Source organism: Harpia harpyja, chromosome 11, assembly GCF_026419915.1.
Source record: "Harpia harpyja isolate bHarHar1 chromosome 11, bHarHar1 primary haplotype, whole genome shotgun sequence".
In the NCBI taxonomy this organism is placed as follows: domain Eukaryota; kingdom Metazoa; phylum Chordata; class Aves; order Accipitriformes; family Accipitridae; genus Harpia; species Harpia harpyja.
Window position 1 is genome coordinate 12,612,913 of NC_068950.1, and position 12,940 is coordinate 12,625,852.

The following is a 12,940-nucleotide window of genomic DNA, read 5'->3' on the forward strand; positions in this document are numbered from 1 at the left end:
GATTTTTCTTCAAAATCTCATTTCTTAAGGTCTTCAAGAACTTGGAAACTTAGCAAGGTGCATATAATGAAGAACAGAATCTCATATCCATATCAAAATTTGAATTTCCTATGCACTTTACTTCACTCTTTCATTCCGTGGGTATTTATGCCTATTAGGATTGGACTAGATAGTACTTGCTAAGTGCTAACCCACAATCATGAATTCTGGATTCAATACATGTTTGTAAAAGAGAATATTACTCTGCCTCTTCCTTAGATTTTGGGAATCGCAGAAAAATTCTATCAGCTTTTACCATGAACCTCAGAAGGTGAAAATGAAAAGCACCCTCTAAGAGCTACAAAGTAGATGTTGGTAAGTCCAGAGAGACACCACACTCCTGCTCTATATGATGCTACAGCCATGCTCACCTGTGGAAAACGAAAGAGAGGATTTCCAAAACACAGCAAGACATAGCTTGTAACAGGCTGAGAGAAAAGGCAGTAAGTGCAGCCAGATTTTTTACACAACTTTTTTATACTTGCAGTCATACACCAAATTAAAACCAGAAGGACTACACGACAGTTTAAAGCAGAAAATCCAACATCCAGTCTGAGTGCCTGTCCAAAAAAGGCCAACTTTTCCACAATTAATTCCAAGTTATTCTTCCATCCTCCAGCATCGTTGCTCATAGCTATGTGCACGTCGGCTGGCTGCTGGTGAGAATTTCACTCCAGAGCTGTATCAGGTACTCGGGTTATCTCCCTCCGAGTCAGTGGGATTCGTCTCCATACAACTGATGGTATTTGTTCAGACAGTTTCCTGTAAAGCCAGCAACAGATTTCCCTATCTTGTCTTTTAAGTAAAGGGTAAACCAGGCTCCTCTTCAGTCTCTAAAACTTGACAGAATAGGAGGAGTCTATCTACTTTTTCTAAGTATGCTGCATCCTGCAGGAACACATCTAAAGTGTTTCATCCTTGCGCAACGCCCCCCCCCCCCCATCTTAATTAGTACCATACTGAAATTCATAGGCAAAACAAATGACTAGAAAGAAATTTCTTACAGAAGTTAAGTAACAGCTTTCACTGTCAACTGAAAAGAAGAGCAGCTGGAAGGTCTGCTCAGAAAAAAGTCCTGAACAATGAGGAAACCCACAGGGTGCATCCCTGGGCACCGCAGGGTCACAGCACCATCGCTGCATACCTCGGCCGGGCTGTCCCGTCTGCCTGGGTGAGGAAAGAGATGGAAAAGAAAGGAAGGAAGGAAGAAAGAAAAACTGTTTTTAAACAAACAAATGAAAAGCAAATTACTACAAAACCTTATCCTGTGGACAGCTTTATGTTGATAGAAATGGGTAGATTGGATATGGTCAAGCACACTGAGCACCTTTAATAAAAAAACAACCTTCAGAGAAGTTCATTTTTTGTAAGCTAAACTCTTTTGAAGATGCACCTGTTGAAATTACTGGCATTGGGTGCTTTAAATCTCTCCACCTCTCCAAATTTAGAAAAATTTGGTCCCAACAGACCACATGTGACAGAGCAGAGCTTGGTCCTCTACTACTGCTGCTGCTGAGATTGCAGAAATGAAAAATCATTAAGACTCTAGGGGCCATTTCCACCTTCTCCCTGCTGTGAGATCTGCTTCCTTGATTGTTTGTTGTCTAGTATTAGATACCCAAAGCAAAAATTTTCTATCAGCAACCTTGAAACCTCTGGCACAATCTCTCAGGGCATACTACTAAGATGTTTTAACAGCCACTTTAATCTTTTTCCCCAATTTCATGATTGCACCCTGAGTCCGTAACTCCCCACTACCGCCCTATACCGCTCCCTGTTGGGTGTAACACTCATTAAATATCATTAGACAAATCATGCAATGAGCACCTCCCATCACAAGTTTAGCCCATGCCTCATCAAACTGAAAGCATGAATTTTTTTAATAAACTCTTTTCACATGACCAATTCCCAGTCTCCTAATTATTACTGCCATTTTTTTAAACTCCATCTATTTCACTCGCATCCTGAATAATTCACATGTAGCCCCACCAAAACCCTACAAAGAAGGATTATCTCTGCCACAAGTGTTTCCTTCTTTTTTTAAGGGCTTAGTCCAAAACCTAGAGGAATTATTATTAAAATTTCTTTTAATTTCAGGGGGCTTTAAATCATTTTACTGCTTATAATGTGTGTGTATTTAAAATATCTTAAGGATCTTAAATAAATGGAAAAAAATATTTTTCCGTAGGTATGGTTATAAAAACAGGGTTGTGCTACACAGAACAGACGACACCTTTGAAACTGCTGTGGTTTCAATACTAGTAATGCTGCAGTGCATGTGGTCTGGCTTTCTGCCCCACAGCTCCTTGCTGGCACTACATGGCCTCCTACTCTCCCCTAAGTAGCCTCCACCCACCTTCTCCCAGTGGACACAAGCTGTCCCCAGCGCTCACAGGAGTCTCCACTGACTCATTTTTCCATTATTTTACTATGACATTAATTTCCTTCGGGTAGGATTAAGGAATATCGCATCTTGATGTTTTAGTCACAATTTCATTCCACAATAATGACCAATTTTCAATAATTTCTGCTTGAAAAAGACAAAAGATTTTGTGATGGCTTGCAAAATGTGACTTCACCTATATATATATAGTTTCTTAATGCAGAGATTTTCTGAGTATAAAAATTGTTTTGCAAAACACTGCCATCTGCAAATAAGTCTTTAGGCAGCTTGTGAAGTACCTGTGCCCGATTCAAACTTCACAAGGATGAGCCCTGTCCTTGCAATTTCAAACACAGCCTCACATGTACCGTGCTGTGAAGACCACTTGAAAAATTACACATTGGCATCATATATTCTCTTCTTAGGCATTATTTGCTGCAGGAAATGCACACTACTAGGTCAATAATTATATTAGCTGACTTTCAGGTATGTCTTATCTCAAGATATTGCCCCATGTACAAGTATACACAGATCTCAACAATGTGCAATTTGGCTGGTTCAATACTATCACTTCTTCCTTAAGAGCACAGAAGTTGAAGTAGGTTTAGGTGGAAATCACAGTCTCTGCATTCAGTAACCAAGACTCCACGTAGGATGCCTTCATGATTTTCTCCGGGATTCCTTTCTTCGACTGGTCTGACAAGGCTGGCGCCTATTCACCTGCGGGGAACCGCACAGAGCAAAGTGTCTCCCAGGCTCTACCTGGGGGTGCTCATGCTGAGAGCCATGTTCTCACTGGTTTATATAGACACCTACACATATGTTTGTACATATTTTTTTACATAATTTTACATAGCACATAATTTTTGTCCTTGTTTTGTTCTCCTCTCATCCCTCAAACAATGTGAGCAAACAGACTTTCGGAAATTAGAAAACCTGTAGATTTGTACACATGTTGATGAAGAAACCCTATCAGCTTATTGCTGAAAACTCCATCCACCCCTTTAGCCCTCAGTCCCTCATTTCCATTCATTACATTGTGTTTTAGCTTAAATGTTGTCTAAATAAACCACAAGGCTTTACAATACAGGGACATGGCTTCAGACAAATTAAATTATCATTATGGCAACAGGAAATTAAATTACACCATCATGACAACAACCATGCAGCAATCCTTCTGCACGTTCAAGCAGTCATGTTTAACTCTGCCCCACACAATTTTGGCTAACACCCCACCTTGCAGGCAGCAGCCCAGCATGCTGCAGAGCTGACATGCCACCCAAATAATTTTCTCTGCTGCAGGCTGAGGTTAGAGCGGCAGGAACTAACTTGAAGGATGCCAGTGTTCAACCACAGCAAGCTTCTGCTGCGAAGGCAAGGAGACGGGGGCACGAGCCCTCCACCAAGCTATGTGAAGGGAAATGCAAAAATCTATTGCTGAAACCAGGACATAGAGATTGCAAATATAAATTTATTTACTGGAACACTGGTTGGGAGGGAGCACTAGAGATGATCTAGACCAAACTTTCACTTGAAGTAATACTCAGGATTTCCTGCCTTGAGTCTACTGATGTTTGGGCCAATATGAGTGAGCATCCCAAAACATACAAAGTTTGGAGAATGTCACTGGCTGCAGTCTCTGAATAAGATGTGCGAGGCAGCATCCTTGAGCTTGTTATCTCACGACCTCCCTCACCAGTGCCGCCCCATTCAAGCACTATGGATTGACAGTTCTACTGACAAAAAGCAGGTATCTCCTTTCCCTTTTTACTGAGGACCCCCCTGCATCATCTTTGGAGGAAAAAAACCCCAAAGCTCCCAGGGCCCCAGTAAAACTCACCAAACCTTTACAAAGCTGGCTAAAAAGTGCACTGCTTATTTAATCTACAGAATCAGTGATTCAGCCCACTTCCTCTTCAAACGAGGAGAGCTCACCACAGCACTCGGTGTAAGACAGATAAGCAAGGTCCGAATCTTGCAGACTCCAGCCTCAAGATGAGTGGTAGGTTTGGTGAGTTGGTTGGACTTCACTCTGTTTTGATTTAAGATGCTCTTCCTGATTCCTTTTCCTTCTTGGAAATACTAATTTACAGGCAGCCTCTATACAAAGTGCCTTGTTAATTATTTTTCAAAGCAAAAATTTAGAGTGGGGGATCCTCACAGCAAGAACGGCAGGCTTGAGCTGGGGGATAAGCACAATGCTTCCTTTTTTCACAATAGTTTCGCTTTATCACTTGCCTCTGCAAAGATGTGATAGGCAAACTAGGGATGTGTCTAAAGAGCACACAGCTCTCAGCAAGGCAAAGGCATGGTTCCTTTGAGCTACAGGGAAGTCTCAGATACATACATCCAGTCCAGTTTCACACATGTCCAAACAGACATGGATTTCCCAACCCTCTGGCATGAGCTCCCTGTTCTAATTCTAGATGGTGTCCAGGGAAAAGACCTGTACGATTTCCTCTTGCACAGCTGTGAAGAAGCTAATAAGCTCCCTGAATCTCCTACTTTTTTTTTTTTTTTTTTTTTTTGCAGTAATGAGACATCAGCCTTTTCAGGCACTCACAACTGCCCTCACTCAGTCAGGGACCAGAAAACTTGAAATGCTGAACTGTGGAAATGCAATTTTGGCTGCAGCATGGGGATGAGTGTAAAGAAAAAAAGAAGTCCATGGGCACTGCACTCTTGTGGCTCTGACGGGACCTGAAACCACCCTCAATGGGGCAGGAGAACATGACAATACTGAGGCGACATTGTAGAAAAATCTCTGCACGTGAGACTGGCAGCTTTGCTGATTGCTTTTTGGGTGAAGGCCATTTAATATTTGGACGTCCTTCCCACTATGGGAATCTCTTGAAAGATCCACTGTGATTTCAAAGGAGTCCTAACAGAGGAGCAGTTCAACATTTGCACTCCCCCTACACTACAAAAAAATCCCAAAGCAACAGAATAAAAGGACAAGCTCGGCTGCAGGCACCACCCAGGAGTCACCCTACGGTCTGAATCATCGGCGCCGAGTTTGATCTCCCAGTCCACAGCAGTGAGGACTCTTGCAGGCTTCAGATGCATAATACATAATATACTGGAATAGGGCTTCCTTTTCACATGCAAACTTTTATTTCGCTTGTAAATCTCCATCCTTAAAATTTGCTTTGTAAATACTTTACCTGCTACCCTACCGACAAGGAGAGCAGGTGACAGGCAAGAGCAAGACATATTTCATCTTTTAACTACTCAAATAACAAAAATACCCCCCAAAATACAGAATTATGCTCTTTTCCTTTGTAGTTTAATAGTGATATCCATAAATTTAAAGCAATTTTTTTTTCATTTTCTCTGTCAACATTTTAATGGATTAAAAAATTGTTCTTGCACAGGTCTGAATAGTTTACCTAAATACCCACCTAGCAGTTTTCCCACTGCCTTCAATGGGCTTTGCAAAACATCAGGCCATATGGTCTTGATCCAATGTACCCTGGCAAAACCCGGTGCCTGAAAAGTTTCAGCTGCCGGTGCTGGGGAATTGGGACCTTACTGTCCCCACGGGCAGTTTCAGGCTGCATCTCTCCACACTCTTGAAAGTTTTTACTGTCTGCTCTTCGGCATGTCATAACTCACTCATCGGGACTTTTTAAAGCATTGCCGTTTAAGAAACCCCATCGCACTCTGTCCCCCTCCGAACCAGCCCAGCTGTGTCCCCAAACCCCGCTGACCCCACCGGCTCCCGAGCCGTGCCCGCTGCCCGGGGTTCCCGGCTGGCCGCTGCACCGCGCCCGGCTCCGGCTCCGCTCGGCACCCCGCCGCGCCGCGGGGGCTCGGGATTTCCTCTCCTCGCCCCCCCGGGGGGTCTTTTTTGCGAGCTTTCCCCACCAGAAAGCACGACTGCAAGATGCAGTGCTCTCAGAAAAAAAGCCCCGGGAAGCAGCCGGCCGCTCCGCCTCCCCCTCGCAGAGCCCTACCTCGGATGTAGGTGCACTTGCTCTCGTCCAGCAGGCTGGAGGCAGAGCCGCCCATGCTGCCGGGGAGCGCTGCTGCTGCTGCTGCTGCTGCTGCTGCTGCTGCTGCTGCTGCTGCTGCTGCTGCTGCTGCCGCCGCCGCCGCCACCGCCCGGCCCGGCCCGGCCCGGCCCCGCGCTCCGCGGCCGCTTCCTCCCGCTGGCGCCACCTCTCGCCCGCCGCCGCCAAAAGGAGGTCGGGCCCTGCTCCGGCCCTGCTCCCCGCCTTGCACACCCCCACCCCCGCCCCCGCCAGCCGACCTCCCGCCCTGTCCTGCCCTGCCGGGGCCCGGGGTCGCCCCTCGCCACTCCCAGAAATGTGGGAGCAGAAGATACCGAGGCAATGGAGGCGGTGTCCATCTGCCAGGCGGGCGGGGCGTGCCTCTAGGCGCACATGCCCCCATCTATTTTCTTTGGCCCATCAAAACGCGCGGCGCTGTCGTCTGCTCTTGCCCTCCTGTCACTTGCTACCCTCATCTCAAAACCCACATCCCCTTGGAGACCCTTTGAAGTTTCCATGGAGGCTACTTTAAAGACCATGTGGGATATCCCATATGGGATTGAAGTCCGTTAGAAACATTCTCCAACACTTGCAAGGCACGTTGAGACACCATGGGATTCGTGTGGTTCAGTCTTCAGGGCCATACCTTCCCACTCCAGTTAGCCTCTGACTGGGAATACTGGTGGCCTATATAGGATATTGTTGACTATATGATTCCAGGATGAATGATAGACCTATGCATTTTAGTGCCCGCTTGCATGTCACTTCAGTAAAAATAGTCCAGTGATCAAACCGACTTCCTAAAACGTGTAAGAGCACCACTTTGCAGATCCTCGGCACAGCAGTGTAAGATAGTATGGAACATCTATCTGAACTTCCTTGCCTCTGAACAATAATTTCAGTGAGGCTTTATACCACATGTGACTTTCTAAGGTAGTTTCTTCTGTTTCGCTGTTTTTATAGTGCTAATTCAGCTGACTGGGAATGGGCAGCTTGCCATACATTATTGTGCCTCATGTGTTTAGTATGGAGTCAATGAGTTGCAATGAATATGGATTGTGCTGACACACTGGAGATTCACAGTGACTGGAAGTTACGTATTTTAGACTTAAATACTTTTCATTGAGCTTGTACACCTGTCACTTGCTGTGAAATTGCTTTAACATAGTTAAGTGGATTGTGCAGTAGGTGCGTTTAATACTTTGCCACTCGGTTGATCACAGGTCGGTTAAAAATTTTGGGGTTGAATCTTAAAAGTTTTAAAACCAACACTAAACTTGATCAGATTTGAAATATTGAAGATGATATGTAACATCCAGTTCAGTATTCTGCTAAACAGCCTCTTCCTTCAAGAAAGCTGACTGAAGGCAACTTCAGTATCAATTCACGCTCCCTGGGCAGATGCTAGTTGTACCAAAGTGTAATGGAGCAATTGTTTAACTACCTGAGGAGACCACGTTCATCCAGACCATCACTAAAACAGAGTTTCACAAGTCTACAGATAGCTCAGCTGAGAATATAGTACTAAATCAACAGCACTTCTAGAGGTCAAATACGAATCAGACTCTATTACCAATATATTTGGTTGTTAAGCTCTGCCCGAGAGCTTTGCACTTGCTCACAGAAAGGTGGATGCTGTGGTTTGCTCGCTGCACATCTTTGAGCTGTGTGAGCAGACAATGATGAGGAAATACTGTTTACTGTCATGCATTTTAAAGGTGTTAATTCAGAGAAGAATTTGGCCTCCACTGAGTGTAGCATACCTTTTGTCAAATGTATTTGGGAAGGCTTTCATAATGTACAGTCACATGTAACATGCAAGTCAGCTCCAGGAGTCTGGAGAGATAAACTATGGAAAATTCATGAGCTGTAAACTGGATTGCTATTCTGTCTCATCATTTAGCAGATGAAAATATGCCAAATCCCAGAAGCTTTATACCCAAGAACACATGTCAGTGTGCATACTGAATGGGAAACCTCCCTGTCTAATTACAGCTAGGGTAAAAACAAAATGAGAACTGAATAGTTTTTTTAATTATAACATTTTATGCTTTGGTAATACATGATCCCCAAGATCCCCACGCATTTTACAAATGCTAGCTAATTAAAGACCACAATCTTCCTTTTAAGATAGGGAAATGCTGTGTTTAATTGCAAAGTTTGTATCTTAAGCATCTTAAAAAGATACCATGAGAAATGTGAGCAAAGTCAGGAACAGATATAAATGATTCTATTTCTATACTGCTTAATAACAAAACCATTCTTCTCCAAGATAAGAAACTGGCCATGTTAGATTTTAGTCTGATGTAACATGTCTGCACCGCAGCTATCAATGATAAAGTAATATTATCAAAACAAAAATACCACCGGAGGTAAAATAAATATTTCCCCACTTTTTCTCTTATGAAATCCTGATCTTTGAGAGGTTTTTTTTCCTTTACTCTCCCAAAGAGTTCCTTCTCTAAACACCTGATTTGCATTATGTCCTACAGGGCAACATGATGGAGCTCTTCTATCTGATAGAGAAAGTGAACTCATGAGTGAACAGGACCAGGAGAAGCACCTCCTCCCCAACACAGGAATGAAGATGTGTCTCCGCTGCCTCTGTGACTTCACTTGTGGAGGCTTGACATCAGGAGAAAGGTGGTTCCTTACATCACCAGAGTCCAAGCTTCACTCATGGTCTGTACCCATAAGGCAGCCAGTGAAAGTACTGAGAGCTCTCGTACCCAAAAAGTGCAGTGCACAGTTACTACACTGCCTTATTTTGTATCAGCCTCCAACTCCATTTTGGGAGGGAGAGAGAAGGAGATTTTCTCCACAATCACTTCTTTATTATCTCCCTGCAGAGGGAACTGTAATGTAACCCTGATGTGCCGCAGACATAGACATGACAACGAGATCCTTTCTCAATGCAAATGGACATACCATCATAATAAACTTCCAGCGGTTGTTAGTCAAACACACTGTCCTTAACGCGACCACAGGGCTGACAAGCTGCAGATGTATCATCAGAGGGACTGACAAAATCTTTGCTACCTCTCCTATGTACCAACACTTGTCTAATTGTAAATAGGACACGCCAAGGAACCAGTTGATTTGACATACTGCATAATAGCACTTGACTGCACCCTTTGCTTTAGAGGGAACTGCAGGGTTCATCCTGAGTGTACACTCCCACAACCTTCTCGATTGCCTCAGAAATACGGTTTGTTATCAACCAGAAGCATTTAAGTTAAATGCATATGCAATCCATTGGGAGAGAAAAGTAATTATCCAAAACTACCTTATAAGATTTCTCCAAGGGAAAGTAGCCATTTTAAGATCACTGACTTCTCTAAGCAGGATAACAAGGTGCTGTTGACAAAGACAGCTGCAAATATAATAAAACCATCGCAGATAAATAATAATTATCTATTGCTAGAGGAAACTGTTAATCATTATTGTCTGCAAGCCAAAACCAGGTTGCAGAAAAGTAGTACAGAGAAGATGAGTCAGAAGATAAAAGCAGCACTTTTCTCAGGACAGGCTGTTGGTTGAAATATATTCCAAATCCCTTCCATCTTAGTAACACAGAAGAATGTTATTCTTATGAGTTATTTTCAAAAGGTTAGAAGGAGGTCTTAAAATCTAGCTGTGGAATATACCCTAAAAGAATCACAACTGTTCTTGCTGGAGAGCCAAAAATAATATTTTTATAATGTAGCCTTAAAAAAAAGTTAGAGTTGGTTGTGCTTTAGCTACTACCCTAATTCTGAGAGACCTGCAAGAAGCACTGAAAACCCACAAACAGAAGACTGGATTTTAATAGATTCTTAACCACAGAATCATGGAACAGCCCAGGTTAGAAGGGACCTCAAAATATCATCTGGTCCATCCTTTCATGGGAAAGGGAGCCTTGATGAGATTATCTAGCACCCTATGCAATTGCATCTTGAGAACCTCCAGCAATGGAGACTCTACCACATCCCTGGGGAGGTTGTTCCAGTGCATGACTGTTCTTACTATAAAAATGTCTTTCTTATATCAAGATGAAATGAAAAAGTGTAATGTGGAGACAGTATATGAAGTGCTACTGTGTCCTAGGGAAGAGATAAAAATGGTGTTTATGGTCATTTTTCAAAGAAATAAATCAGATAAAACCCCTTATTTTTGTAATTTCAGAAAGCATGGATGACAGTCTGAACTACTCATGAAGGAGGAAAAGCAAGGCAAAGGTACGTTTCAATGGCAGACAGTATCTTGGTGGTAAAATTAGATACTTTGTATCTATCTTTCACTATTTCTGTGAAAGAACAGGGTTTAAAAGGTGGTGCAGGTCAGAATGTAGTCATGCCACTGAGAGCACAGCCCAATGCAGGAGGGCTTTATGGCTGCCTTCCTCACTCCTTATTTTCTTCCCAATTATGTTTTCTTGCCATTCAACATGTAAACAACATTCTTTTGAATACTCATTGAATACCAGTGCTCATAAAATACCAAATTATAAATAACATTCATCTTTTTACCCTGCTTGGTTGCCAATCATTCATAAATGTCAATTTCGTCCACAGAATTTAATCTGATTCATAACCTTAGAGATTTTTGAAACTTTTCAGCAATTAAACGTTCTCATAATGCATTAATTGTGACATATCAGAGCTCAGTAGTTCTCCACTCGCATTTAGTAAATATATATATACCTAGCCCATGGCAAGGCTCAGCTAGAGGTTAGCATTGATACAAATCTAGAATTTCCATCCTCAGTATCCAAACAGCACACATCTTGTTCCTCAAAAATAAATACTTTTAGTGGGAAGGTAGAAAACTTGGGGTAAAACCTCTTTTTTCTTAGTTGTCAAAGAGTGAGGTGGGGTCATGAAAACTACACTATAAAAGAGGGCTAGAAGCTATTCTCTCTTCTGACACCTCACATTCTTGAGTGGGAGGATTTAAGCAGCTGGGCTTTAAAGACACTAGGTAAGCAAATCATGAGAATGCTGCTTACATAGAATTGCTTCTCTAAAATTAGGAGAATAGCACATTGCTAATGGTATACACTCAAGAGAATGTATGTTCTTTTCTTTCCTATCCATAAGGGCCCTTCAGTGTGTCTTATGTTCCCAGTTCACATGGAGTACAAATAAAAACTTGTAAATATATTCTGAGCAAGTTATACTCTTTATAACAAAATATACAAGCTCTTAGTACTTAGGGCATATTACCAACTTGCACGTCAAGGCTGCTTGTTAAAAACAGGTTCTAAAATTGATTTATTACAAGTAAACAGATTCTGTCAAGTACAGCTCTAGACAGTGGCTGTGGAGAAGGAAAAGCACTCTACACACCATGAGTACTTCAGTAGAAAAAGCCTCTGAAATCGGTAACCTCAGAAGAACAAGAGACTTCGCCTTACCTTAACTTTGAAATAATTTATCTTCAAGCCCTGTGGTGAAAAGTTCCCCTGGTCTTCTCTCCTTCCCTCTCTGGTTTTACTGCAGCAGTGCTGTTGGCCCTGTCACCTGGCATGTCAGGAACTTAATGAGAACACCATTTTAAGCTTGTTCTTTTGACGTCAGCCTTGTGACTCTTTGAAGCTGGAGTCTGCTTTTGGAAGGTTGGAGGGGCAAAGCTGGGTCTAGAGGAACAAGAAAGTAAAGAGGTGCAGCAAATGGGAATTGGTAAGGAGGAAACTCTGATTGTTAGGATATGACACAGGACTAAGGGCATTTGGGAAAGGAATGAAGACTCTCAATAGGGATGTGAAATTCAGAATCTTTAAGATGTGATTCTTGATTTTATTTCCTATAAATTAAGGCATCCTAGAGCTGAGAATCACTTCCAGCTGTTGCATACTCCATTTACCTGTCCCAGTGGCCAAGTAATTACAGGGTTTTGTGTATACATAAATTAAAATAAATTATATGTGTTGAACTTTTCTTGTTTACTAAATACACAAATCATATTTGGTAAATTCAAACACCATTTCCTTCTCTGCTTAGTCACTAGGTTATGAAATCTGTTAAACGACACAGCTGGAGGTGACCATCTCTGCTCAGCTGCCATTAGAAGCTGTATTTTAATTAGTTAGGACATTCATGTCAAAGCAGCTAACATACAGGCCTTTGCAAATTAATTGTTGAAGCCAGCTTCCTCATTGTCAAACAAGACACATTGATTTGTTCCCTCACCTTGAAATAGAGGTGGCGTAGAGAAACCAGTAAATAAAACCACAGCTGACTGCACTTTCCACTCCATAGTGCTCACACAGTTACAGAAGAGCAAACAAAAAGACACAGCTCAATCTGTCAATCTCAGCAGAAAATCCAGGACAAAAATCCATCTGTCAGAGATCCAATGGATTCTTTACTGCCTCAGATGGGCGGCCACACCTGCTTGGGAAGACGAAAAAAAGAAAAACCTTCATAAGTGGTAGAAATGAGCTTATAGGGTGCAATCTGCAGGAGGCAGTGTTAAAGGCTTTCAGCTCAGGTAACAGGAAGGCTCAAGGCATCCCACTGTCTTTGAACAGACTTTAGTGAGGCAA

The 12,940-nt window shown here is 42.6% G+C and overlaps 1 protein-coding gene across 1 annotated transcript in view; it reads right to left on the reverse strand.

The window, feature by feature from the left end:
• The window catches only part of NIBAN1 (niban apoptosis regulator 1), a 72,449-nt gene extending 65,947 nt beyond the window's left edge, over nucleotides 1-6,502 (reverse strand). Inside the window, exon 1 of the mRNA XM_052801063.1 lies at nucleotides 6,379-6,502. Within this exon, the coding sequence (XP_052657023.1) occupies nucleotides 6,379-6,433 (55 nt within the window). The 5' untranslated portion in view covers nucleotides 6,434-6,502. The remainder of the gene's footprint in view (nucleotides 1-6,378) is intronic.
• Nucleotides 6,503-12,940: the final 6,438 nt, after the last annotated feature.